Source organism: Equus caballus, chromosome 14 (genome assembly GCF_041296265.1).
Source record: "Equus caballus isolate H_3958 breed thoroughbred chromosome 14, TB-T2T, whole genome shotgun sequence".
In the NCBI taxonomy this organism is placed as follows: domain Eukaryota; kingdom Metazoa; phylum Chordata; class Mammalia; order Perissodactyla; family Equidae; genus Equus; species Equus caballus.
This window is the reverse complement of record NC_091697.1, coordinates 40,241,982-40,266,443: the sequence shown is the minus strand read 5'-3', so window position 1 is coordinate 40,266,443 and position 24,462 is coordinate 40,241,982. Positions and strand designations below refer to the sequence as shown.

General features: G+C 40.9%; 2 protein-coding genes across 8 annotated transcripts in view; one reads left to right on the top strand and one right to left on the bottom strand.

The window, feature by feature from the left end:
* FAM114A2 (family with sequence similarity 114 member A2) overlaps positions 1–2,411 on the bottom strand; it is a 34,419-nt gene extending 32,008 nt beyond the window's left edge. Inside the window, exon 1 of one of the 2 annotated variants that reach the window (XM_014730556.3) lies at positions 2,101–2,411. The gene's annotated coding sequence lies outside the window, so the exon portion shown is untranslated. The remainder of the gene's footprint in view (positions 1–2,100) is intronic. The other variant, XM_070232999.1, reaches the window with a different exon arrangement.
* On the top strand, positions 1,859–22,254 carry MFAP3 (microfibril associated protein 3). 6 transcript variants are annotated; one of them, XM_070233000.1, is made up of 5 exons: positions 2,152–2,243; positions 11,999–12,126; positions 14,189–14,652; positions 16,161–16,223; positions 18,072–22,254. In XM_070233000.1, exon 5 carries the CDS (start codon positions 18,155–18,157, stop codon positions 18,863–18,865), a length of 711 nt encoding a protein of 236 aa, XP_070089101.1. In that variant the 5' UTR covers positions 2,152–2,243; positions 11,999–12,126; positions 14,189–14,652; positions 16,161–16,223; positions 18,072–18,154; the 3' UTR covers positions 18,866–22,254. The 6 variants fall into 6 exon arrangements, with proteins under 6 accessions (XP_023473138.1, XP_014586041.2, XP_070089101.1 ...); XM_070233001.1 differs by lacking the exon at positions 2,152–2,243 and adding an exon at positions 10,473–10,892; XM_014730555.3 differs by lacking the exon at positions 16,161–16,223 and having other exon boundaries at positions 2,102–2,243.
* The last annotated feature ends 2,208 nt before the right edge of the window (positions 22,255–24,462 follow it).

The following is a 24,462-nucleotide window of genomic DNA, read 5'->3' as shown; positions in this document are numbered from 1 at the left end:
AGAGGAAGGAGAAATCTGCTAAAATAAGGGAATATGATTCATGCACAAAGTATCTGAAATAAGCATAGAACAGTGGCCACAAACTGGGAAATTGAGTGCCAAATCTAGCCTACAGATGTTTTTATTTGGCCTGCACAGTGTTTAAACTTTTTTTATATTAATTGCTAACATTTAAAAATCAGACTTCATATACAAATACAATATAGATTTCCAACTTCCCTTGTAAAATTGAAAGATCTGGCAACACTGGGCCCACATTTCACTTGGTAATAACTAGCTTGCACCAAATAGTTGCTGGGCCTTTTTAGGCTGGGTAGTGCTCTCTAATTCCCCACAATTCCACCCAAATCCATTTGACTCATTTATGTTACCTGATTACCACCTGTAGGCATTTATGCTTGCAATACCTGCCTTAAAGGGCACTTAGGATTTTGATAGATGGAGATGCCAATGACAGAATTCAAGGTGTGAAACAACACAGGGGAAAGCTTAAAGGCCTGAAGTTTAACAGCATGGAATATGGACAGATACCAGGAGTAATTAATATGGCAGGGAGAAGAAGGGAAGGGAGGTATAAAGCTAGAAAGGTAGACTTACACAACAGCATAGAGCCTAGATCATATGGGTATAGGATATACATGCATTATATATTCCCAAAACACACAGGAAGAAAACCCCAAATACAACTACCCAAAAACATACAAACCAACTCTGAAATACTCATTTATTCACTTGAAAACATTTTTTGAGTGTCCACTCTGTACCAAGCTCTGGAGGCTGAGAATTAATTTAAGAGAATTTCTGTCCCACTTACTCCAAGGTCCTGTGTAACAGAAAAAGACTACACAGTTCTTGCACAAAGTTCAATCAATGTTTTGTGCAGTTGAATAGATATGTACTTCTTTGCACTATCATTTCACTCTTCACTTATGCTCTCTCCAAGTTATAATACATAATATACATACTTTATATATAGCATACTATATATAGCATATATAACATACATATAACATGGAGTTATATGTGGAGTAAGGACATACTCCAAAATATGAAAGACTGCTTATCTCTAACCTTTCATTCATGCAACAAAGATCTAATGAGCATCTAGAATGTCTGATGGTGGGAAGAGTTTTTTGTAGTGGTCCCTGTTTATATTATCATTGCCATCATTATCATCACTTTCGTTATTAGAATGGCTGTACCATCCCTGTTCTCAATGGATTAATAATCTAGCAGGAAAGGAAAAAAAAAGGGATAAATATCAGGTAAATGGAATTGCACTATTTAATGTCTTTGTAAGTTTGCCAAGTATGCAGTGTGTGCTATTTTCATAATTGGAGGAGAAAGACTCCAAGAACTAGAACATTAGAAGTAAAACTGAATGACTGAGTCACAAGTTTAAAATAAAAATGCATACACTCACACACACACAAATACACATATACACTTCTCCCTATTTTCTTTGGAAACTTCCAGCCACAGCACCAAAACGGAAGGCAGTTTAGCTTAGAAGCTCAGAGCAAGGGCTCTGGAGTTAGGCTGACTTTCTTCCACCTCCGTGCTACAGCAACTGCGAGGAAGCGAGTTCACCATCTGCGTCTCCGTGTCCTCGCCTGTGAGACGGGGCTGGTGATGCCTACGTGACGGGGTTCCTACACAGATTCAACGACGCGAACCAGACGGGGGGCTTGGAGCAGAGCCTGGCACAGAACCTCCCCTAGGGAACAGCAGCTGTCAGTAAGGACGTGAGCTACTGGGCGTCTGTGTCATGACTATCGTTACTAATACGGCCGTCTCAAGACAAGCACGCGCTCTCGCTTCTTTCCGCACACAAGCGCAGGCCCCAAACCCGCGCTCCGGGGTGAACATGCGCTCCTAAATTCTCCGATGCTGACAACGACAACTCCTCACGCAAACGTAGCGCTCCAGCAACCAGAGCGCTGTCACAGGCTCCGCGTCCAGTCGCGCGGGCCGGCGCCTCAGCCCCAGGCCACCTCCTCCCCGTCCCCAGAGACTTGGGCTGCCGGGGCCGACCCCGGGAGCCCGCGCCCCGCCGCCTCCTCCCGGGAAGTCCCGCACGCAACCGGCCTGCCCTCTCACCACCACCGCCGCCGCCGCCGCCGCCGCCGAGCCGCTCCTACTGTCCCGGAAGTACTCCTTCAGTGAGGAGGCCGCCTCGCCTGCCCCAGAGCACTTCCGGGTCAAGCCGCCGCTCCGGCAGGAAGGAGCCCGCTACCTGTCTGGTGAGTGAGGGCTTGGTCGGGGTCGCTGCGAGGGAGGTACTGGGGGTGCCGAGGCATAGCTTCGAGCCGGTGGGTCGGGGTCCGACGTGAAGAAAGCTGGAATGTCCGCAGCCCTTTTTAAGGCCTGGCCTGGGCTGCAGGAGCTCGGCCATCGTCCGTTTACTGAGCGCCAAGTACCTACCCGGCGCAACCCTAGGCGCCTGGGACACAGTGGTTTACAAGCCGACTGTGGCCCAGCTCCCAAGTAGTTGACATTCTGGTGAGCAAGGCCGACCAGAAACAAGTCAACAAACAACCGTTGCCTAAGATGGTAGTGAGTGCTCTGAAGAAAATTAAACAGGATAATGTGACGGAACGAAGAGAGGGAGGAAGCAGTGTGAAGATATGGAGATTGCATTCGAGGCAGAAGGAATAGCAAGTGCAAAGGCTTTGTAGTGGGAACAAACTAAGCAAAGTGAAGGAAAAGAAAAAAAGGCCGCTGTGGCTGCAGCAAAAAGAGGAAGATGAGGCCAGACTTAAACAGGCCAGATCTTGTAGGGTCTGTAAGCCAAGACAAGGAGTTTGACTTTTATTTGGAGAGCAATAGAAAACGATGGAAAGTTTCTGTGCAGAAGAGTGACATTCTCTAATTTATGCCTTTAAGATAACTCCTGACCCCTTATCAGGAAGATGCATATCTTCAGTTGTCCTTGAGCAGTGGGAGTGCCTGAAACCCAGACTGACAGCCAAAAAGGCATCAGAGATATGATCATTGTACGGATGTGAAAAACTGAGTCCCAGAGAGGTGTAGGGACTTGTCCTTTTGAGAATCCAAGTCTTCCAACTCCATTTAATGCCTTCAGAATTATCATCTTTAATGTCTATGTATAATAATTGTCACTTCCTAAAACACTTCAGATAGTTTCCTTTGCTTTTGATGGTGGTTCTCTAAATTTAGGGGCATCAGTGTCACCTGGGAGCTTCTTAAAAATGCCTATTCCAGAAAGCTGTATAAGTATAAAAGAGGTAATTTCCTCTATTTTCTCTTGTAATGGAAAGTGCATAGAATTTGGGGTTTAACTATGGAATCTTGGTAAGCCACTTAACTGTGTCCTAATCTTATCTTTAAAATGCTGCTAATAATAAATACAGCTGCAGCTCTCAAATTTTGGGGTCTTAGGATCCCTTTACACTTTTAAAACTTATTGAGAACGTCAAAGAGTTGTGTTTGTGTTATAGCTATCAATATTTACCATATCAAAACAGAACTTTAGAAAAGTTATTAATTTACTTAAAATGATAAACTCATTACGTGTTAACATACATAGGATTTCTATGAAGAATATTTTCTAAAACAAAAAATTTGGGGCCGGCCTGGTGGCGCAGTGGTTAAGTTCGCACATTCCGCTTCTCTGCGGCCCAGGGTTCGCCGGTTGGGATCCCAGGTGTGGACATGGCACCGCTCGGCACACCATGCTGTGGAAAATGGGCACGGATGTTAGCTCAGGGCCAGGCTTCCTCAGCAAAAAGAGGAGGACTGGCAGTAGTTAGCTTAGGGCTAATCTTCCTCAAATAAATAAATAAATAAAAAGTTGAGAAGAATGGCATTACTTTGCATTTTTGCAAATCTCTTTAATATCTGGCTTAATAGAAAACAGCTAGAGTCTCATATCTCCTTCTGCATTCATTCTTTTGTGATATCCTTCATGTGGCCCCTGGGAAATTGCACCATATTGTGTGAGAATGAGAGTGAAAAAGGCAAATAATGTCCTAGCATTATTATGACAATCGTTTTGAAAAAGTCTCAGGGATCCCCAGAGGACTCTGTACCACACTGTGAGAATCGCTAAATTACAATATTATGACAATCAAAAGAAATATGGGCTTGATTTGTAAGTCATTAAAACTATATGCACAGTAAAAATGCAGATACCCAGGGCTCACCCTTAGAGATGCCAAATCAGTAAGTCTGAGTGGGGCCAAGAAATCTGCATCTTTAAGAAGCACTGCAGATTAATTTGATGTTAGTGGTTTAAAATTGTAGTTTGAGAAAAACAGTTATAGATCAAATTTACTCTAGAGTGTTTTGCCCACTAAAATCGAAAAGGTGGTATTTCCATATCTTCAAATATCTCCATTAACAGTTTCCAGAGCCTGAGACTCTGGAAAGTCAATAAACAGTTTGTAGCAGGTACCTTTCTGACTACCAAGTTGATAAGTATCTGAATTCAAAATGTTAAATCCATTCCTGTTCAACGGACTAAGAAAGTTTTTAGACTGTGTCATCTGTTAGCTTCATTTTTTGAACAGATAGATAACTGACAAAGGAGGAAAACTGGTAAGTTTTAGAGTCGAGTACTCTCAGTGTGCTAGGGTCCTGACAGAGCAAAAGAAATTGTTCCAAAATTAAGAGAGTAGAGATGAGATTTTAGGTGAGAAGGCTTCTTGAGCAGGGTAAAATTCGAGTTGGATGTTGTAGAGAGGGTGGAATTTCCACAGGAAGATATTGGTGGGAAGGGGCAGGAAGTTTCAAACAAAAGGAACAACTAGAGCCAGAGTTTTAAAGTGAAAAGTTATTTGGAGAGAATGGAGAGTGAAACAAGTATAGTTAAGGCTTTGAGCCATGACAGAGGAGCTGGGAAGATTATAGGATTTAAACAAAGAAAGGAATGATAATGATAAACAGCCTGTGGATGAGGAAACTAAGACCACTAGAGATCATAGCTAATTAGTGACAGAGGCGTAACTAAAGACCAGACTTCTGAATCCATTCATTTCTTCAACAAACAATTATTGTGCATCCAGGCACTGCTGGGATCCATCTAGCTACTTCTGTTCTGCCACCTGAATCTGTTCCTGGAAAATTACAAATGCCAGACTAGAATTTGAAGCTTATCCCATAGGCAGTGAAAAATCACCAATAGATTTTAAAATCACCTTGGCTTTCTTGGGTTTGTGTTCAGGACCAATTCTGAGAGGAGTAGTGTTTGGGATGTTAAAGGGGTGGGGTCAGAGTTAAGGAGACCCATTTAGAAATTAAAAGGATAGTGCAGTACCCAGGTAAGGCAACAGGACTGTGACCTAGGGTAGGGACAGTAGCACTTAATTGAAAAACATCTAGGAAGTGGAATAATAATAACAACAGCATGTATTTACAATGTACCCTCATTACTTCATCTGATGCTCATGTAGGGGAGGAAGACAGTTCCTCTACTCTCCAGGTCCTTCTGCCTGGTCTAAGAATTAAATTGACGTGAGACAGAATAACAGGAGAAAATCAAACAAAGTTTAATAACATGTACACATGGGAGAAACCCCGGAATACTGAGCAACTCTCCAGATGGCCAAAACCACCACCTTAAACACCATCTTCAGCTAAAGACAAAGGAGGATGTTGGGGATAGTGGTTTGGGTCTTCAGAGGGGAGGAAAGCAATTCACATGGAGATGGGAAATGCAAATATTTGTTAAACAAGTGTTTGCTATGACCCAAGAGACATATTTTCGTGTGGCCAATTCTGATCCCCCGCACTCACAACTACCCTATGAGATCATTACTGTTAATAATTTTATTCAATAGAAGTAAAAGCTAAGGCCTCGGGAGCTCACAGCTTCACCTAGGGTTAGGATCAGGCACTCTAACTCGAGTCCATGCTTCTAACCATAGAGCCATGATGATCTTATAACTTTGACCTTGCATGACAAAAAGAATTGTAGAATCCGCTCACCTGCTATAACAGACAATGCTGGTTATAACAGACAGTGTGGTTATCTTCCAAGCTATGTATATGCTGGGCAAGTAAATCTGAGGGTGAGAGTGGGGAGTTCTGTTTTAGTTATACTGAGTTTGAGACACTGGGTTGGGGGTGGGGGGAGGTGCGGGTTTCAGACTTTACAGAAAAAAAAAAATTTGGTTAAGGAGATCATAAATCTAAGTTACATCAATGTCTTTGTCATTCACATCCAGTAGCTTCAGCAAATGCAAAAAAGAAGTCACAGGTATAACAAATAATTCTGGTTTAAAGCAAAACTCCAACAAATACAGAAGTTGTTTCTCAGTGTGCCAGAAAATACGTTGAAGTTTGAGCTGAGGGTTATGAGGTATGTAATGGCTCCAAGATACTATTAGGAGCATAAGGGCTATTTCAGTTAGAAACTTTTCAGAAAATGGCTTTCAAAAGTGGGAATTTCTGTTTGAATATTACTAACCTTTTTATGTTTCAGATCCCTATAATCTGAGTATTATAGGGATATAAGCAGAACAGCTTTATGTTTGTACTTTGCAAATGATAGAAGAGTACTAACAATCTGCTTTTCCTTTGCTTTTTCTCCCCCGTGCCAATTCAGCATGCCACCTTGACCATTCGTGTGCCAGGCTCAGGGGGACTTCTCCATTTTTCAGGTGTAACAGTGCAGGCAGAGAAGAGCGGATGAGCTGCAAATACACCTAGAACACATTTGATTATGGAGAGTGAAGCATTAATCTCCCAGTATACTGGAGCTAAAACCATTACCATCTGGGTATTACTGTTTTCCTGCCTTTGAGTTATCCCAGAACTATTTCAGCTAACAGCAGTTTCCTCAGCCAACTTAATATTGAGCCACGAGAACGGAAATCAGCTACATTACTTCCTTATTTACTTGTGTTGAGAATTGGAACAGAATGGAAATATTTCTTTTCTCAGAAGTTGGCAGGAACAGCAACAAGGCAATCTGTTAGGAATGACAGCTTAGACACTTTTCTTTTTTCTTTCTTTTTTTTTCTTAATAATGTAGCCACTATTCAGAATGGTTCTATAGGGTAAAATCTTCTGCATTTCTGATTATTCATGATCCTAGAAAAGCTTACATTTTACAATATCTAAAAGATGATCCTAGAAAAGCTTACATTTTACAATATCTAAAAGATGAAAAAGGAGTTGGATTAAACTTGAGTATCACAGTTTTCTATTATTCTTATTAATGCTAAAGAAAGATATTAAAAAATTCTACCCAGTAGCTTCACCCACAAACATAGCATAGCCCTTTTTAACTGTTTACAGAAAGGTGGCACTTTTATTTTCCTTTTTGAACTCTTCTTAGCCTCCAAATGTCAGCTGCTGCATTGAGATGAGCAGGCATGATATTATTATGGGAAGTCTCAAACTTACAAGTAAATTTTTTTTGTTGTTAGTGCCGTCGAGTCAATTCCAACTCCTAGTGACCCTGTGTACAGCAGAGTGGAACCCTGCCTGGTCTTTTGTGCCATCCGCTCACCTGCTGTAACAGACAATGCTGCACTGCTACATAGGGTTTTCATAGCCAGTTGTTTCAGAAGTGGGTGGCCAGATCCTTCTTCCTAGTCTTTCTAGTCTGGAAGCTCAGCCGAAATCTGTCGACCATGGGTGACCCTGCTGGTATGTGAAATACTGGCGGCATAGCTTTCAGCATCTCAGCAACACACAGCTGCCACAGTGCGACAGAAGGATAGTGTGGTTCCCTGACCAGAAATTAAACCTAGGCCATGGTGGTGACAGCACCAAATCTTAACCACTAGACTACCAGGGCTGGTATTCCTTAAATTCATAAAGTCCTCTTTCTCTTTTGTGTTCCCACCACAATTATACTTGTGTTCAGTCCTTCTCACACTGTCTTGTATATGGTTAGCTGTTTCTGCCCCTGCCTTCTAGGCTAGTTTGTAAATTTCTGAGTGTCTGAGACAGTATCCTAATTCACCTGAGCATCTCTTGCAGTACCCAGCACTCCATCTTGCGCATAATGGGCCCCTGACTTAGCTGAGCTATTTTAAAATCATTACTCCAAAATGAGTAGAATGGTCATAGTCGATATAGTTTTTCTTGCAAGTAGCACAAACCAATTCATGCTGACTTAAGTAAAAGGAAATTTAGTATGAGGAGATAAGTCAACGGTATCGTAATCCAAAGGGTAATTTATTCCCTCGCTCTCTTTTCTGCTGCTGTCACCTTCTTGGACCCATACCTTTGCCAGTGTTTTACCTCTCAACTACTCAGCAGCCTCTTATCTGCAAATGGGTGTGTCTCTTAATAACTTGGACTAGAAGTCCTTTGTGTTTGGGATACCCATGGTCTGAGTATAAAGTACCCAGGCTGAGCCTGCCTTTATTGACTGGACATATAAGGATGTTATGGGACCTGTTGCTCTCCTGGTGTAAAATCAGTATACCAGGCTATTTCTGCCACCTTTGACCTAAGGGCAGTTTAAGGGTATTCATAGTATTTTTCTAGACACTGTCTTGTACGTTTCTTTAAACTTCTAGTAGAGGCGAATGGCTCTGTCTGAACAGAACAGGAACCACAAATCTTGGCCACATGGGCAACTTGTGTCACACACTGCAGTGTATAAGGAGGGGAAGAGTTGGAGATCCGTGATGAGGATTGCTGGGAGCCACAGCCACAGTTCAAGCAGTTTTGCTGAACTTAATCTTTTTTCTCCTAGCTAACCATCTCTCCATTTCCTTTCTTGTTTGCACATTCAGTCTTCATTTCTGTGATTTTAATTCTGAATAAAATTGAATAAATATGTTTATTTCTCTAAAAACAGAAAGTTGTATTGGAGCCAGGAAGTAGAATTCTGTCAGGAACCAGAGCAGCCTGTGTCAGTCCCTCTTTCTCTTCCCCTCTGCTCCTCTTACCTCTCTTCCCCATCCCCTCTCTCCTCTCTTAACCATTCTCCCTTTGCCTTCTCCATCCCTGTTGTCCTTTCTTTCTGCTTCTCTCTGTATGTGGCCCAAACCTGACTGCCTCAGCCCACTATATGCCTTCTCTTCCTCAAATGGCCCTAACCCACAGTGTCTGAAAACAAAGCTTCTGATTAGTCACCCAGTGGATTGACTTCCTCCTGGGCCTGAGAAGATAGAGGCAGGGCTCAAAAAAGGGAAACATAAGCTATATAGATCACAGCAAAGGTTCTCTACCACAAACTCAGGACACATAAAAACAATGCAACATATCATGGTTGGGCTGCAAGGTCAGTTTACAATGCCTCCTTAGTCCATGTTATTGCAAAATATTTATTTGCAATGAGAAAAAGAAAATGTGAAATTTAAAATTAAAGATTGAAATTACGTAATGGTGTTTCCCCTTCCCCCTTCCAAGATTTTTAAATGGTTGCATGGTATTCTGAGTAAATATGTTTCATTTATCTTAAATAATGGTTTTACTGTCAAGTGTGGATTTTAGCACAATATCTGAAAGAACAGTCAACAATAATAATAACTAGGGTAACTAGAGCTTATTCAGTGATTCCTATTGCCAGACTCTGTGTTTTATATACACTATCTCATTCAGACCTCGCAAAAGTCGTATGAGAATAGGTACTGTTATTTTCCCTGTTTTGGAGGTGAGGGGACTGAGGCACAGAGAGATTGTCAGTTGTAGAAGTTGCAAGGCTGGTTAGAGTCAGAGCCAGGATTCAAATCTAGGAAATCTGGCTCCAGTCTGTACTCTGAACCTCCCTGCCTTTATCAGGGTAATCTAAATCCAGAGTGGAATGTGATAGTTCTCTCTTGTTGGAAGTGTTCAGTCTGCAGCACCATTAGGCAGGGCAGTTGTAGAGGAAATGAGAAAGTATATTAGTGGTCTCCAGATTCTAACCCATGGACCCTCTGCTTCTGAATCACCCGGGGAGATAATTAAAAACCATAAATTCTAAGGACCAAACCCAGAGGTTCTTATTCACTAGGTCTAGGGTGGGACCCAGGAATCTATAATTTTAACAAGCTCTCTAGATGATTGTGATATTCAACCTGGTTTGGAAACTCTGGGTTTGGTAGTCTTTTATTCCTTCCAGGACAAGATAATAAGTGAAGACTTGGGGGTTGGTTCAAGGAGTGTCTTTAGGCATTGCACCTCTAAATTCTTTTTTTTTTTTGAGCAAGATTAGCCCTGAACTAACATCTGCTGCCAATCCTCCTCTTTTTGCTGAGCAAGATCGGCCCTGAGCTAACATCCATGCCAATCTTCCCCTATTTATATGTGGGATGCCTGCCACAGCATGGCTTGATAAGCAGCACATAGGTCTGCACCCGGGATCCAAACCAGCAAACCCCAGGCTGCCGAAGCAGAGCATGCGAACTTAACCACTATGCCACTGGGCCAGCCCCTTCTAAGGTCTTTTGAGATTATTAGCATTGGCTCTCTTTGTCTCAGAATATAAGTGCTAGTAAATGCATGTTGGCTTAAATAATTATGATCCCTGTTGCATAACATTCTTTTGTTTTGTTTTGAGGAAGATTAGCCCTGAGCTAACTACTGCCAGTCCTCCTCTTTTTGCTGAGGAAGCCTGGCCCTGAGCTAACATCGTGCCCATCTTCCTCTACTTTATACATGGGATGCCTACCACAGCATGGCGTGCCAAGCAGTGCCATGTCCGCACCTGGGATCCGAACCGGCAAACCCCGGGCCGCTGAGAAGCAGAACGTGTGAACTTAACCACTGCTCTACCGGGCCGGCTCTTGCGTAACATTCTTTACTTTACAAAGATCCATCAAATACTCTATCAAATTTAAACTAATCTCCATCAGTAAATATTTATTGAGCATGTGCTAGTTATGAAGTATAGCAATAAAAAATATAGTCCCTGTGCTTAAGGGGCTCATAGATAAGATGGTGTGGATTGTGTTGCAGTACAGAGCAGCATATACCAGAGCCAGGTGAGTAGTGTAATGGTGAGGGCTAGCGGGGTCAGGGAAAACCCACCCTGCCTCTGGGTGTACTCTGGATCCATGTGGGAGGAATTGCCGGACCTTGAGAGGAGACTCAGGGAAACTGCATGAAGAAGGGGTTCCACACAGCAATAACACTGCCAGGACACTGCTGCCCCACAGCTTCTCAAGTGGAGGCTGTTCATTCCCCCAAAGCTCTTGCATCTCTGAGCAAGGAGCGTGAGACCATCTTTTCTATTTCCGGTGTATTCTACTCTAGCTACCTTGATCCGAGGGAGACAACACCGTCCCCACAGGTGATCCACCCTACCCTTTAGCCTCTCAGTTCTTTGACCTCCTCATCTTGGACAAGTGTCTCCTTCACTCACTTCAGTCTCCCACTCCAGTTCCCAAAGTCCACCTTCAGTTTTGCTGTTGGCCCACACTACTCCCCACCAGATTCCAGAATGGGACCCAGCACTCTCTGGCCACCACTTCTCATCACCATAACTTGTAACCATTTTTCCTGAACACCTTCTAACCAGTGATCCCTCTGCTTTTTCCCTGTCTCCTCTCTTTACCTAGAATAGTTCTCTCCCATTCGCAATTCCTGTTTGTCCCTCAGGTCCTGTTGCAAACCTTCCTACCTCAGGGAGGCTTCCTGCGATGAGGTCAGCTCCACATGTTGGGTGCTCCTGTAGCATCTGTACTTCCCCTGGGGTAGCATTTAGCATATTTTCCATGTGTTCAGTTAGTGTCTATGTCCTCTGCCAGACTGAGCTCCATGAAGGCAGAGACAGTGTCTGTAGTACAGTAGGTTGGCACGTAGTAGGTGCTCACTAGATAGTGATGAATAGATGAAAATGTATGCTTCTAGTCTAAAACAATGGTTCTAAACTCAGTGATGGGAAGAGTGGAGAGAAAGGGGTGGCCAGGATAAGAAGTGAGTTGGTATTAGAGTAAAGTGGAGTTGTGGGTGGTTGGTTTGTCTTGTTTGTTTTTATTTTTGTTTTCCCTACACAGAGAACAGGCCCCAAGCTCAGAACCTTTAGCAGATGGTGGTATCTCTGGAAGTTAATAACATTGTTTCGTTTTCATTGTGCTTTTTTGTACAGTTACAGTTGTCCCTCCATATCTGTGGATGTGGAGCCTGTGGATGCAGAAGGCCAACTAAGGGACTTGAGCATCCACAGATTTTGGTATCCGCAGCGGGTCCTGGAACCAATTCCCCTTGAATACTGAGGTACAACTGTATTTTTATCCACAGATATGACTTAGACTTTCCTTTTAAAATAGATATATGAAAGTAAAATAATGAGTTCATTTAAAGAAAACATATAAATGATAATAATTTAGTACACAGATATAGCAAAAAGAAAATCATGACAGTAGAAGAAATGAATGAAATTTGCAAAATGCTGACTTGGATGAAGCCCCAGGAACTCTTTATTGAAGTCCTGGGGAAAACCTGGAGCCCTTTTTCAGCCACTCATTTCCTGTCACCGTTGAGAATCACTAGTCTAGAATAAAGCACAAAAATCACATTCTCCGATTGTTGTGTATCTTATTGTGAAAAAGAACTTGGGAGCTCACACATGTCAAGCCCCTAGCACAGTGCCTGGCTTATGGCAGTCATTTAATAAATGTTATTTCCATTCTTTCCACATACCACTCCCTCCTAATAAAGAGAAACCAGGATTTCCCTACTAACTTATAGTATAATCTAAAGGAGCAAGTCACTGTGAAGTGAACGGATTAGATCAGATCATGTCTAAAATCCCGTCCAATGCCCAAGTTCTTTGTTTCTTTGTCATTTTAGTGGGATTTAGGAAGAAATGGAAATAAACATGTGTTCAATCTCTTATAACAGCAAAGAGTGAAGTCCTTTGTTTTACTCTGAATTGTCCATCCTTAAATTTGAAAGATATAGAAAATTATTATCATTCAACCATTCTTTCAAGGGCTAATGAAAATTAAATAACATTTACAACTTACTGTAATTCTGACTTTGAGGAGTTTAATGACAAAATACAATGATCCATTGCTTTTTATGTTCTATGATGAAGCAGCCTTCATGTAAGAATAAAGGGGAATAAGTGTCATTTCCAAAATTAATTATTTGGGCCCCTCATAAGAAATAAAGCTGGGTGTTTCATCCCATCTTTTATAGAAATAGAAGTTGACATTTTTCTTTGAGAATCAGTGATTTAAGAGGAATCAAGTTATCAGGAAGATGATCAAATCACATAGACTCTTATACTGGGATATTATTTTGTACTTTATTCATGGTATTTTACTCTTCTTTTAAATTTGTCTGGCAATCTTTCCCTGTAGTTTATATTTCCATTTCTACCAACTAGACATTTAAGATGTTAATTCCTCCTTTAGCTAGTTTTCCAGACTTTGAGCTAGAAATTGGTATTCTTACAAACTGTTAAATATACTGTGTTTTGTCTCTTGATAATGAAGAAATTATTAAAGGAAAATTCTTTTGTCTAACATTCTTGCCCAGGAGGGAGGTTCTTTAGCCTCAGAAATCAATAACTTTATGTATATGTAAGAGTGCAATTTTCTTTCTACTATTAAAAAAACTACCTCGACAAAATACAAAAAAAAAAAAAAGCCACAGTCTTCTGTATGAAGGGACTTCGATGGACCATGTCCAATCTTTCTCCAAATATAATCTAGCAACTTCAATGGCTATTGAGAGAAAAATAAAGAAGCATCAATTATTAAGAAAAAAAAAAAACTACCTCGAGTAGCTCTGCATTATTTATATCTAATATACCTTGTGCTTGAATTACTCAAATTTGAGCTCCATGGTTATGATTATGATGTACCAGTTGATTTACATTATTGATATAACAACAGATGGTAGTGGTGCAGGTTGAAATAAAAGATCATTAAGCTAAATATTTTAGCCTTCATTTGCTCCCTGTTGCACAGAATTTGTCAGAGTGAAATAGAATCATAGCATTTTAGAACTAGAAGAGTCCTTAGAGATTGTCTCATCCAGTCCTTCATTTGACAGATGAGAAAACCAACCCAGAGAGAATGTGACCTGTCAAGGTCGTACAGCTTGTTAGGAGCAAAGCTAGGACCAGAACCGAGGTCTGCCATTTCCCAGTTCAGTGCTCTTTCTACCGTCTCCGTGTAAGATCTTTAGGTGGTGGTCTTTCTGCTTCACTCCCTGAAGTCTGCACCATTTATTCTAATCAGTTTCACATCTATTCATTTCTAGAACATAGAGCTTCACCCCATTGTGAGTCTTTGTTGGTTAAACTTTATGTCTGGCTTTCTTTTAGGTTGGTCTCCACTCACATCTTTTAATCTTGAAGACTTTGAAATATACCTGGATCTGCCACTTTTTTGGAAAACTGCAATACCAAGCAATAAACTGCCCACTGTGCTCTTGTTATAGTATAGAAGCTTTTGACTTCTCCAGATCTAAACAAGATTTTCTCCCATTTTCCCATGAAGCCACATTGTTGTTTATTCGCTTTAGTGGTGAGTGTTACTGTGCCAGCTGCTTTTGTTTTGGAAGATGTAGGCTTCAATCAAATGGCCCCACTGGGAACAAATCATAGTTCTTTAAATGCATCATTTCCCTCAAGCTTTGAACTCTCAGCAGGTTCCCACTCAGGTGATGATGTCATCATAGCCAAAGAGGGAGCTAGTGTTTCAATTGAGTGTCTTCTCACAGTCGACCACCATGAAGATGTCCATTGGTACAACTCAAAAGGACAGCAACTGGATGACAAAGGCAGAGGTAACTATGCCAGGGTATAATTAATCGAGGTTACTCATTTCCTGTTGCTTCTGTCTTTGTTTTATGGCATATTCAACAAATCTCAATGATGATGTGCCAGGGTGAATAGTTAAAACTTTTGAAAGGCTTGGAGTATATACCTATCAGAGAAAGCAAAATAATTATAATTACTTAACCAGAAGAAGAAAAAAATAAAGAATAATTATAAATTTAAGAGATGTTCACATGATGCCAGTGAGCTATTTTCTCTCCTCTTAATGAGCTGGTTTCCTTCTTTGAAGGTAGACTACATCAAGTTTGCTGCATTCAGCTGTGCAGGCTGCATACTGCACAACTCCAGGGGCACCATTCCCCTGGACTGTAATGTGAATAGTACAGTGTGGTGGCCCTGCAAGAAGGATTTTGGCTAGACTTAAGTAAATTTGTCATAAATAAAAAAATCTCTGCTTGGAAATGAGTTACTAAAAAATGTTAGATGAAATCCAAGATGTTTCTAAAAATGGTTATAGATCTGTGCATAAAACTTTAAGTCCCTCTGAGTATTTGAAGGGCACTGAGGAGGAGCTATTTGAGCCCTTCCAGCTCAATTTTTTTTCTATTTATACCTTAATTTACTTGAAAACAGGAGAGTTTCTCTTGTATTTTTTGTGTCTCAGTCTTAAAAATCACACAAACATAGTAATGCAACCAAGATCTCCTTTTTGACAGGTTTTCATTTGATTTTGCTGTTTGTGGACCTGTGAACACATCTTAATCAGAATACTATTTCCTTAGCTAGTGTTCTGCTAGAAGGATTTTTTTTTAAGATTGGCACCTGAGCTAACAACTGTTGCCAATCTTTTTTTTTCCCCTGCTTTTTCTCCCCAAATTCCCCCAGTACATAGTTGTATATTCTAGTTGTGGGTCCTTCTAGTTGTGGCATGTGGAATGCCGCCTCAACGTGGCCCAACAAGCAGTGCCATGTCAGCGCCCAGCATCCGAACTGGCAATAACCCAGGCCGCCGAAGCAGAATGTGGAAACTCAACCACTCGGGCCACAGGACGGCCCCTGTGAAGGATCTTTTTGAAGCCTGCTTGTGTTAAAGCACCTCAAAAAGTAATCGCCATGAAACATCAATGGGATAAAGATTAAATTCTGAGATCCTCACAAGCTACACTTTCAGAAAAGGCCCCCATTATCTTTTTTGCTAGAGAGGTAGTCTAACCTCTTGGAATATAAAAGATATTTGGTTATTTATAATAAAATGGAAAACAGAAAAGGACACAGATGATGTTTCCTTTTAAAGTATATGCTAAACATTTTAACCTTGTACAAATTGAGCAACTGGCCACCTAGGAATTAAAGAGTTGGAATTGTCAGAACAGAATATTTTTAATCAGCTTCTTAAGAATATAGACTTATTGAATCAGAATCTCTAGAGTTGTGCCCAGAATGTGTATTTTCAACATGATTTGGGGTTCCGCATTTGGACCCACTGAACTAGATTCTTATCTCCTTTGGGTTCTAGGATCCTGACCAAACGCATCTGAGATTTGAATTATTCAATCAGTGTGATCCTGACAGACTGACTGTAAGCATAAACAAAGCTTAGATGAGGATAAGACCAGCCAAGTGGAATGGCAGTTTCATTTTCGTATTTTGCCTTTACTTTGAAAACCACTAACATCTATCATTGATGCTTTCAGTAGCAGCTCTGGAAAATTGTATTAAATTTTATGAATCTCAAGTGAGAAGAGTTTAAAGAGCATGTCAGTCTAGTGTAAGGTTCATAAATCTTGAGCTATTATCAGCAAGTGTGCTAGAGAGTTTAGATTGTGGTCTTAGTACAGTGGGTTGATGAATAGAGTCTACATAGTTCATCATACCTGGGATTCATAGGCTGTCCTTTTCTTAGCTCCAAGTTCATAAAACAGAAGCTTGTGGAGTAATGACTATATTCATAGCTGCATATTTTCCTCCTCTTTACATTAGTGAAGTGATGGCTCTTAAATATAACTATAGCATGTAGATAGATTTTGATGATGATAAAAATGAGCACAGTCCAGAGTACTTACTAATTGACGTGCTGCTAAAATCATCCAGAACCATAGAATGTCAGGGATGAAAAAGAGCTTGAAGATTAGGCACTCAGGTGGTGCGTAACAAGCAGTACCCAGCCTCCTCTGGGATACCACTTCTAGTCATTGGAGCTCACATCTACATGCCAGGTTAGCCCATCCATTCCATCTTTGAATGGCTTTCATAGTTAATGCACAGAGTACACTCAGAATTTACCACAAATGTGAGAGTTGTGCGGGCAGAGCCAAATTATTAAAGGATGTTAAATCAAAGTGGGTGGTCAGGATGCTTTGCTCTTCATACTCATATACTTTAGTATACATGTTCCCTGAATGAAGATACCTTCCTGGATGGAAGAGAGGCACATGTTCTAACTTTACAACAGAAGCCTAGGCATCTTAAGGGCAACTTTATTCTCTTTACCAAACTGTTCATTTACCCTGACCTGTGAGACATATCTTTTGGCTTAGACTTCAGTTACTCTTGCCAGAAAATCAAGATATCATCAACAAACCTTTCCTAACAAAACAAATTAACATATGCAAAGCATGCCAGATTAGCCAGTTAGTAATTGAACAAATGCATTAAATTGGTAGCGTTTTTTTTAATAACTTTTGTCTCTTATTATATAATTCATTACCAAAAGCAAACAAACACAGTTAAATAAAAAGAAGAAAATAAAAATTACTCATAAACCATTACTCCGGAAATAACCATTGTTTTATATTTTTTTTCCCCTTTGGTGAGGAAGATTGGCCCTGAGCTAACATCTGTTGCTAGTCTTCCTCTTTTTGCTTAGGAAGATTGTCACTGAGCTAACATCTACGCCAATTTTCCTCTATTTTGTACATGGAATGCCACCACAGCATGGCTTGATGAGCAGTGTGTAGGTCCATGCCCAGGATCTGAACCTGCAAACCCTAGGGCCACCAAAGCAGAGTGTGCGAACTTAACCGCTACGCCACCTGGCCGTTCCCCCATTGTTTTCTATTTCTGAGGCATATCCTTCTAGTATATGAAAAAGTATAGGTAGAGACATATAAACATTTTTTTAATTCATCATTTACATTATGTAGACATACTTATCTCCCTGAAAAGCTTGTTACATCTAGCAGTGAAATGTAGCTATGATAATCATTAGTGTTAAGAAGGAAGATCTTGATTTCCTAAGTTCCAGGCTATTTAAATTCCAACTCTGGTCATAAAAGTGTACCCTTTCTTACATTATTTAAACAAATAGCAGAATATAATGGATGAGTTAACATATTCTTACAAAGAGGCAGAATATTGACAATGCAGTTGGTGTATTTAGTAATAATAATCTTTATGCTGTCATTTTTTATTTCTGTTGGGTTATCAGGTGGAAAATGGTTGGTTTCTGATAACTTCCTGAATATCACCAACGTAGCCTTTGATGACCGTGGGCTCTATACATGTTTTGTCATGTCTCCAACCCGTGCCTCCTACTCTGTCACCCTGCGTGTTATCTTCACCTCGGGAGACATGAGTGTCTACTACATGATTGTTTGCCTGATTGCCTTTACGATCACTCTCATCTTAAATGTCACACGGCTGTGCATGATGAGCAGCCATCTTCGTAAGACTGAGAAGGCTATCAATGAATTCTTCAGAACTGAAGGGGCTGAGAAACTTCAGAAGGCCTTTGAGATTGCAAAACGCATCCCCATCATCACCTCAGCCAAGACCTTGGAGCTCGCCAAAGTCACACAATTTAAGACCATGGAGTTTGCTCGTTATATTGAAGAACTGGCAAGAAGCGTGCCTCTTCCGCCCCTTATTCTAAACTGTCGGGCCTTTGTTGAGGAGATGTTTGAGGCTGTGCGAGTGGATGACCCTGATGACATAGGAGAAAGAATTAAAGAGAGACCTGCCTTGAACGCTCAAGGTGGTATCTATGTCATTAACCCAGAGCTGGGCCGGAGTAATTCACCAGGAGGAGATTCGGATGACGGTTCTCTGAATGAACAAGGCCAGGAGATAGCAGTTCAAGTTTCTGTCCACCTTCAGTCAGAGACCAAAAGTATTGATACAGATTCTCAAGACAGCAGTCAGTTCAGTTCGCCTGATGATATAGGATCTGCCGAATTGAACTCTAACTATAAAGATGGGGCGTATGAGAGCTGCCAGCTGTGAGCTATCCCAGTACCTACGAAAACAACTCGCAGAAAAGGAACCTGTTTCGTGTAGGAAATAACATTTCACCAAAAGATGACTGCGGTTTTCCCCTTGTTAATATTAAGCACATTGGAACATGAATTATTGCCAAAATCTTTGTAAAACTTCAGCGTTTTCCCTATCTGATTATTTTTCAGTCATTTTCCTCAAGCTTGAGTAAATGATACATATTAAGATTTGAAGGAGCCTGAGAGGTAAACATAGTGGGGAAAGTACTGCACTAAGAGTTCCATGGCTTCTCTTCCAGTCACGGTTCTTCCATTGGTTAGGGCTGACACTTATGAGAGCCTCAGTGTTCCCACCAATAAGATGAGGGATTTGCATTAGCTGTATCTAAAGTCATTTCTAGCCCTATAACTTCTTACCTGTCACCTTTAAACCACCAAAATCTTCAGCACATCTCTAAATAAACCCTTCCCTAGACTTTTAGTCCCTTTTTATGGTAAGGACCAAGCTGAGACTTTATTCCATGATTTAGGTTCCCAGACCAATGCCATGATGCATAGCGGTGTGGGTGTTTTTCACGTGTTTGGCCTTGTGGAGCGTGCAATTATATGTGCTAGGTTGAATCTTCTCAGTATAGCCCCTGTCTGTATTATACAGATAGCAGGGAGCTAACTGCACATTAGTAAACTACTTTTCACGAGTAAATTTGTCCTTTTGGGGGATATATCATGTGTTTTTAACTTACTGAGGCATCGTGTAGTTCATTGAGCTGGCAGTGATTTCCCATCTGATCTCCAAAAGTGAGCAGTTTGTTCCTAAGGAATAATGTCTTCAGTACTTTGAGAATAAGTAGAATAAGAAATGATGTCAAATCATCTGTCTCTGGTAAATCATGGATTTTGACATTTCTGTTAATAGAATTTCTCAGGCTTTCCCTTTTTAAAAGTACTGGACTCTCCAAGAGGGTTCAGTGTTTGTGATCCCATTCCCAAATCTGAGGGAAACCCAGAGCTGGATTGCTCTTCAGACCTCTGTCAATATCCTTGCCCTCTGTGGTCTTAAATATGGTGCTAAAGGTTGCATGCCTCCTTATCTTGTTTGTTTTGTTTATATTTTATTGTTGCGGTTTTTATTTTTGTGTACTTCAGATATAGAAATCTGAGATAGGGCTGCTTTTGTGTCATTTCTGAGAAGCACTACCTGAAATAAGATTAGATAACGGTGTGTGGTGTGTGTTACTATATTAAATATATAGATATAGATACAGATATATAGATGCATATACACACACTTACAAATCTAGTCGTAAAGAGGGAGAAAAATTATGGGTGATGCCACCTGATTTAACTGTGTGTAATAAACACTTAAGAAAATATTTCTTGCCTGGCTGAGATCTGATATAATGGAATTGTAAACACTCTTCAGAATAATTTCTTCAGCTCCAGGATGCTTGGTGTCATATAATTTTAAGAACTTGGCAGTGGAGCGCCACTTGATGCTTCACGTGTCTTCATTTGGCTTCTGATTATTGAAGCATTACTTTAACTGGAGGTTCCTGGGGGGAATGTTCAGAGGAGGTTCTATCGGGATTTTTATTTAAGGTTTCAAATGGAGGAAGGTAAGAAATTGAAAGTGTGGTCAGATAGAGCTCGTGCCTTCCTTTGTCCAGGCTTATCAGAAGTAATACATCTGCTCTGGATAGCATGAATGAATCAGTGTGCAGTTTTATCAGATGGCATTACGGATAAAGATGATAATGCTCCCTTTTCTGTCTCTCAGGCTGTTTCCATGGAAACCTCCAGAGCCAAACAAAAGCTACCAATCATTTAGCCAAAGCTTGTCTTGGCTCATAGACCTATATTTCTTTAAGAAAAACTGTTCTCATACATTTGGCTATGAGAGCAAGGGCTCTTGAACATACCCTAGATTTAGAACACTTTTTCCCTTCCCAGAATGTTTCTCTTGAGAAATTAAAAATTTTAAAAATCCCTTGTCTGTAGTCTGCCCCCTGAACATCGCTCATATCTTCAGATAGTACCTCCAGCCCTGTCCCAATATAGCAGGTTTGAGGTCATTTCTTCAAATTTAGCTTGTCACATTAAAGAGAATAGATTTACCCCCCATGTTCTCATAATGGACATGAGTGTTTAGAACTTTAAGGTAGATGTATTTAATGAGCAAAGTCCTGGGAAACAGGACTTTGGAAAAACATAGGAAATATTGGAAAAAATCTATAAGTTAATACAATACTATATAACAAGTATAGGCTACTCCAGTGTATCCTGGATAGATTATTTTAGAAACATAATGGTGACTTAATTTGGTGGCCAAAGTAACTGGATTACTTTGAATATTCCAAGTTATGGTGCCATTGATAAGGAATTAAAGTAGGTCAAAATTTAAGTGAAGTTGCTATTACTTTCTGAAGCTAATTTTCAAAAGGAAGAAAACTAAACTTACTAATATTTTCTGTGTCTAATCAAATACCTTTCATATATAATTAATAGTCTCATATTATCTTTTTGTAAAATCCTTAACCTTTTGAACTTAAACTACAGTCTAAAAGTCTTTTGACAATAATTGTGGAGTAATTACCCTTTGTCTCACTAGATTTTATAGTTAGTGAAAATGCCTTTACTCAACAAAGTGCATTTGAAATAGTTCTGTCATCTCATTTACAAATTTTGTTTTATATTGTGAGTTAATGAACCTTATTGTCCTTATAAAATGAAATAGTAGCTTTGTGAAATAAATTTATCCAAAATAGACATGTAAACACTTTTATAGATTCCTTACCAACTGAAACCAGACAGGCATCTTTTGAGCTGATACCCTGCTTGAGTTTATAGGCAGTTTGATAAGCTGTCCCCCAAACTAGATCTGTTATAATAGTTTAATTCTTGAGTCAGGCCCAGCAAGCATTTGTATTTTAAAGTCAAAGGACACTGCTTTCCCTTTGGTCCTCCAGCCTCAGTGAACCCCTTGGTGCAGTCCTCTCTACGCCCTGCATGTAATTGCACCCTAGATCAGACTTTGACTCCTGTGTCCAAGAGCAGCATGGGAGCACAGCATGCTTCTTTTCCAGAGCCCAGCCAGTCATAGGTGCTAGCCTTGTCTCCACACACCAGCAGTTCTAACACAAGTAGATCGTATTTCCTGAGTCACCAGTAAGAGAACACAGTCTTTTCTCATCTAGGCCGGGAATATTGAAAATGCTCAGCCTTATACATAAACTCCTAGCTTCTCCACACATTTCATAAAAGTAAATGAGTATTATTTGGTCTGTTCAGATAATGTTTAAATGTTCACCATTTTAATGAATACTTATGTTACAATTTTGTCCTTTTTTAAAAAAAAAAATTGTACTCGAATGTAATTTATTAAATGTTCGATGGAGTATATTTCATTTGTCTGAAATCTTCTGTAGAGTATATGTTCATTTTTATATGTGATGGAATTTGATGTTAATGATTTTAAACAGGAGTAAGTTTGGCTTCAACTTGGATTCCACCATGGCTACCCATTTCAATTTTACAAATGTTGACTGAGCTTCTTTATGTTTTGTTGCTGTGAGCCAGGCTGAGATGGGTGTCCTGCCCACAGTTGCCATGAGGATGCCGTTACTAGACCCTCCTTGCTGGGCCCAAGTGCAGCAGTTTCCCACTTCTGAAGTAAAGCCTTCCTGGCAAAGGCAAGAGCTTGAGCAAAGGCCTAGAGATAAGAGGGTTTAGCACACGTCTTGGAGAACGTGATTAGTATGTAGTGTTCATGATGAGATTTGACAGGTGGGAGCAGTAGCTTCAGTAGAAGCAAACGTCTGCAGTCCCATGGAATGAAGGGTCATGGGGGAAGGCAGGCGTGGAAAAACACAGGATCTCAGGAGACAGGCAAAGACAACAGGTAGAGGGACGACTCATTACTTAAATGCCACAGGTTCCTTAGAATGAAAACCTAGCCCCTATCTCCCTATGGCAAAAGATCATGAGACTTGGAGTTCTAATTCCACCACTAGCCATGTAACAATGGGACTTGGCCTCTCTGGACTTCAGGAAAATGGAGTTGATAATACCTCACGAAATTAACATGAGGCTTAACTATAGCAACATGTAAGTAAATGCTGTGCTAGCTGTAACATGCCATGCATGTAAGGGGCTGGTAATCATACAGCCAGAGTGTCAGCTTTGTTAGCAGGCATGTCCAGCTGATGACTGGTTGCATTTGGACTCAACTAAAAATTCTTCCAGATCTCTCTCAGTTATAGTTGCATTTGGCTGCATGCCATTGTAAGAGAAACCCAGGAAAACTGAGTAACATGGGAGAAACCCAGGAAAACTGAGTAACTTGCCAAAATGGCCAAAGCCACCACCTTAAATACCATCTTCAGCTAAAGACAAAAGGATGTTGGAGGGTAGTGGTTTGGGACTTCAAAGGGGAGGAAGGCTGTTCACATGGATTTGGAAAAGCAAGTGTTTGGTAAACAAATGTGTGCCACACCTTGCAGAGACAATGGGACATGGAGAGGACTTTGGTCAAAGGGGCCTTGCCTGGTTGCTCCCTGTCTACCACACCTTGTTCATACTATACTATAGTTATCTGTGGTGATAGCTTCTTCCTCAAACAGGTCTTCTGTCTTAAATTCTTCTAGGCAGTTAAAGGGAATGTCAAAGTTCCTTCCTGAGTCTTGTCTTCTTAAATATAAGCCAAAGAGACACATTGTGGAGTGGCAAATTCTGCTCCCCTACACCATAGAAACCCAACTGTGGTGGCTTACCCAAGTAAGAGGTTTTTTTCTCCAATAACAAGTCTAGATGAAGTCAGTCCAAGGCTGGTGCAGGTACTCAAGTCTGGCGTCAATGACTCAGGCTCCTTCTAGATTCCTCTCTACCCTTAGCATGTGGCTTTCATCCACGTAGTCACAAGCTGTCTTGGATTGGGTTCCCCCAGGAGTGCCTGAGACGAGGATTCATGTGCAAGTAGTTTCTTTGGAAGGTGATCCCAGGAGGGTAGGAGAGTAGAGAAGTGAGACAGGGAAAAGAAAGCCAATACAGGGTGCATTAATGCGTGGTTTACTGCTGTGGGCAACTGGTTTCAGTCCCACTGGGACCTCGGGGGCTCTGCCCCCAGTTTATGTAGTTCATGCCTCAAAGTTGTCCCACCTGAAGGCCTAGGAGCTCAGATATTTATGTACCAACTCCCATCTCCTCCCGTGTGTCATTATTGAGGCCTGCTCCCAGGGTCACTAACTGACACTTCCAACCTGCCACTCACAGGCTAAGCATGAGCCTGTAGCCAGCAAAAGCCCTGGCAGGGCTAGAGTAGAGTCACAGGAGCTTTTAGTAGGAAGCCTGTGGTGGATACAGGAATGGTGAGTGTCAAAGTGTTATGGGTAGAGTACTGACAGCACCTGCTACACAGGACAACTCCTTCACCTTCAGCATCATGTCTACATTCCAGAAGAGAGGAGGGTAGAAGGTCAAAAGACACATAGCAGCTGAATTTGTACCTTTTTATAAGAAAGCAATAGCTTTCCCAAAGCCTCACCTGACTTCTGCTACTCAGCAGCCGGAACTGGGTTATATGGCTACCTGCTGTAGCTGTAAGAAAGCCTG

What these genes read in the sequence shown, in the direction of transcription:
- MFAP3 (XM_023617370.2), top strand. Translation starts at nt 14,358, where the DNA reads ATGAAGCCACATTGTTGTTTATTCGCTTTAGTGGTGAGTGTTACTGTG. An exon ending in ACTGGATGACAAAGGCAGAG is followed by an intron (nt 14,653 to 18,071) that starts GTAACTATGCCA and finishes TTGGGTTATCAG; the next exon opens with GTGGAAAATGGTTGGTTTCT.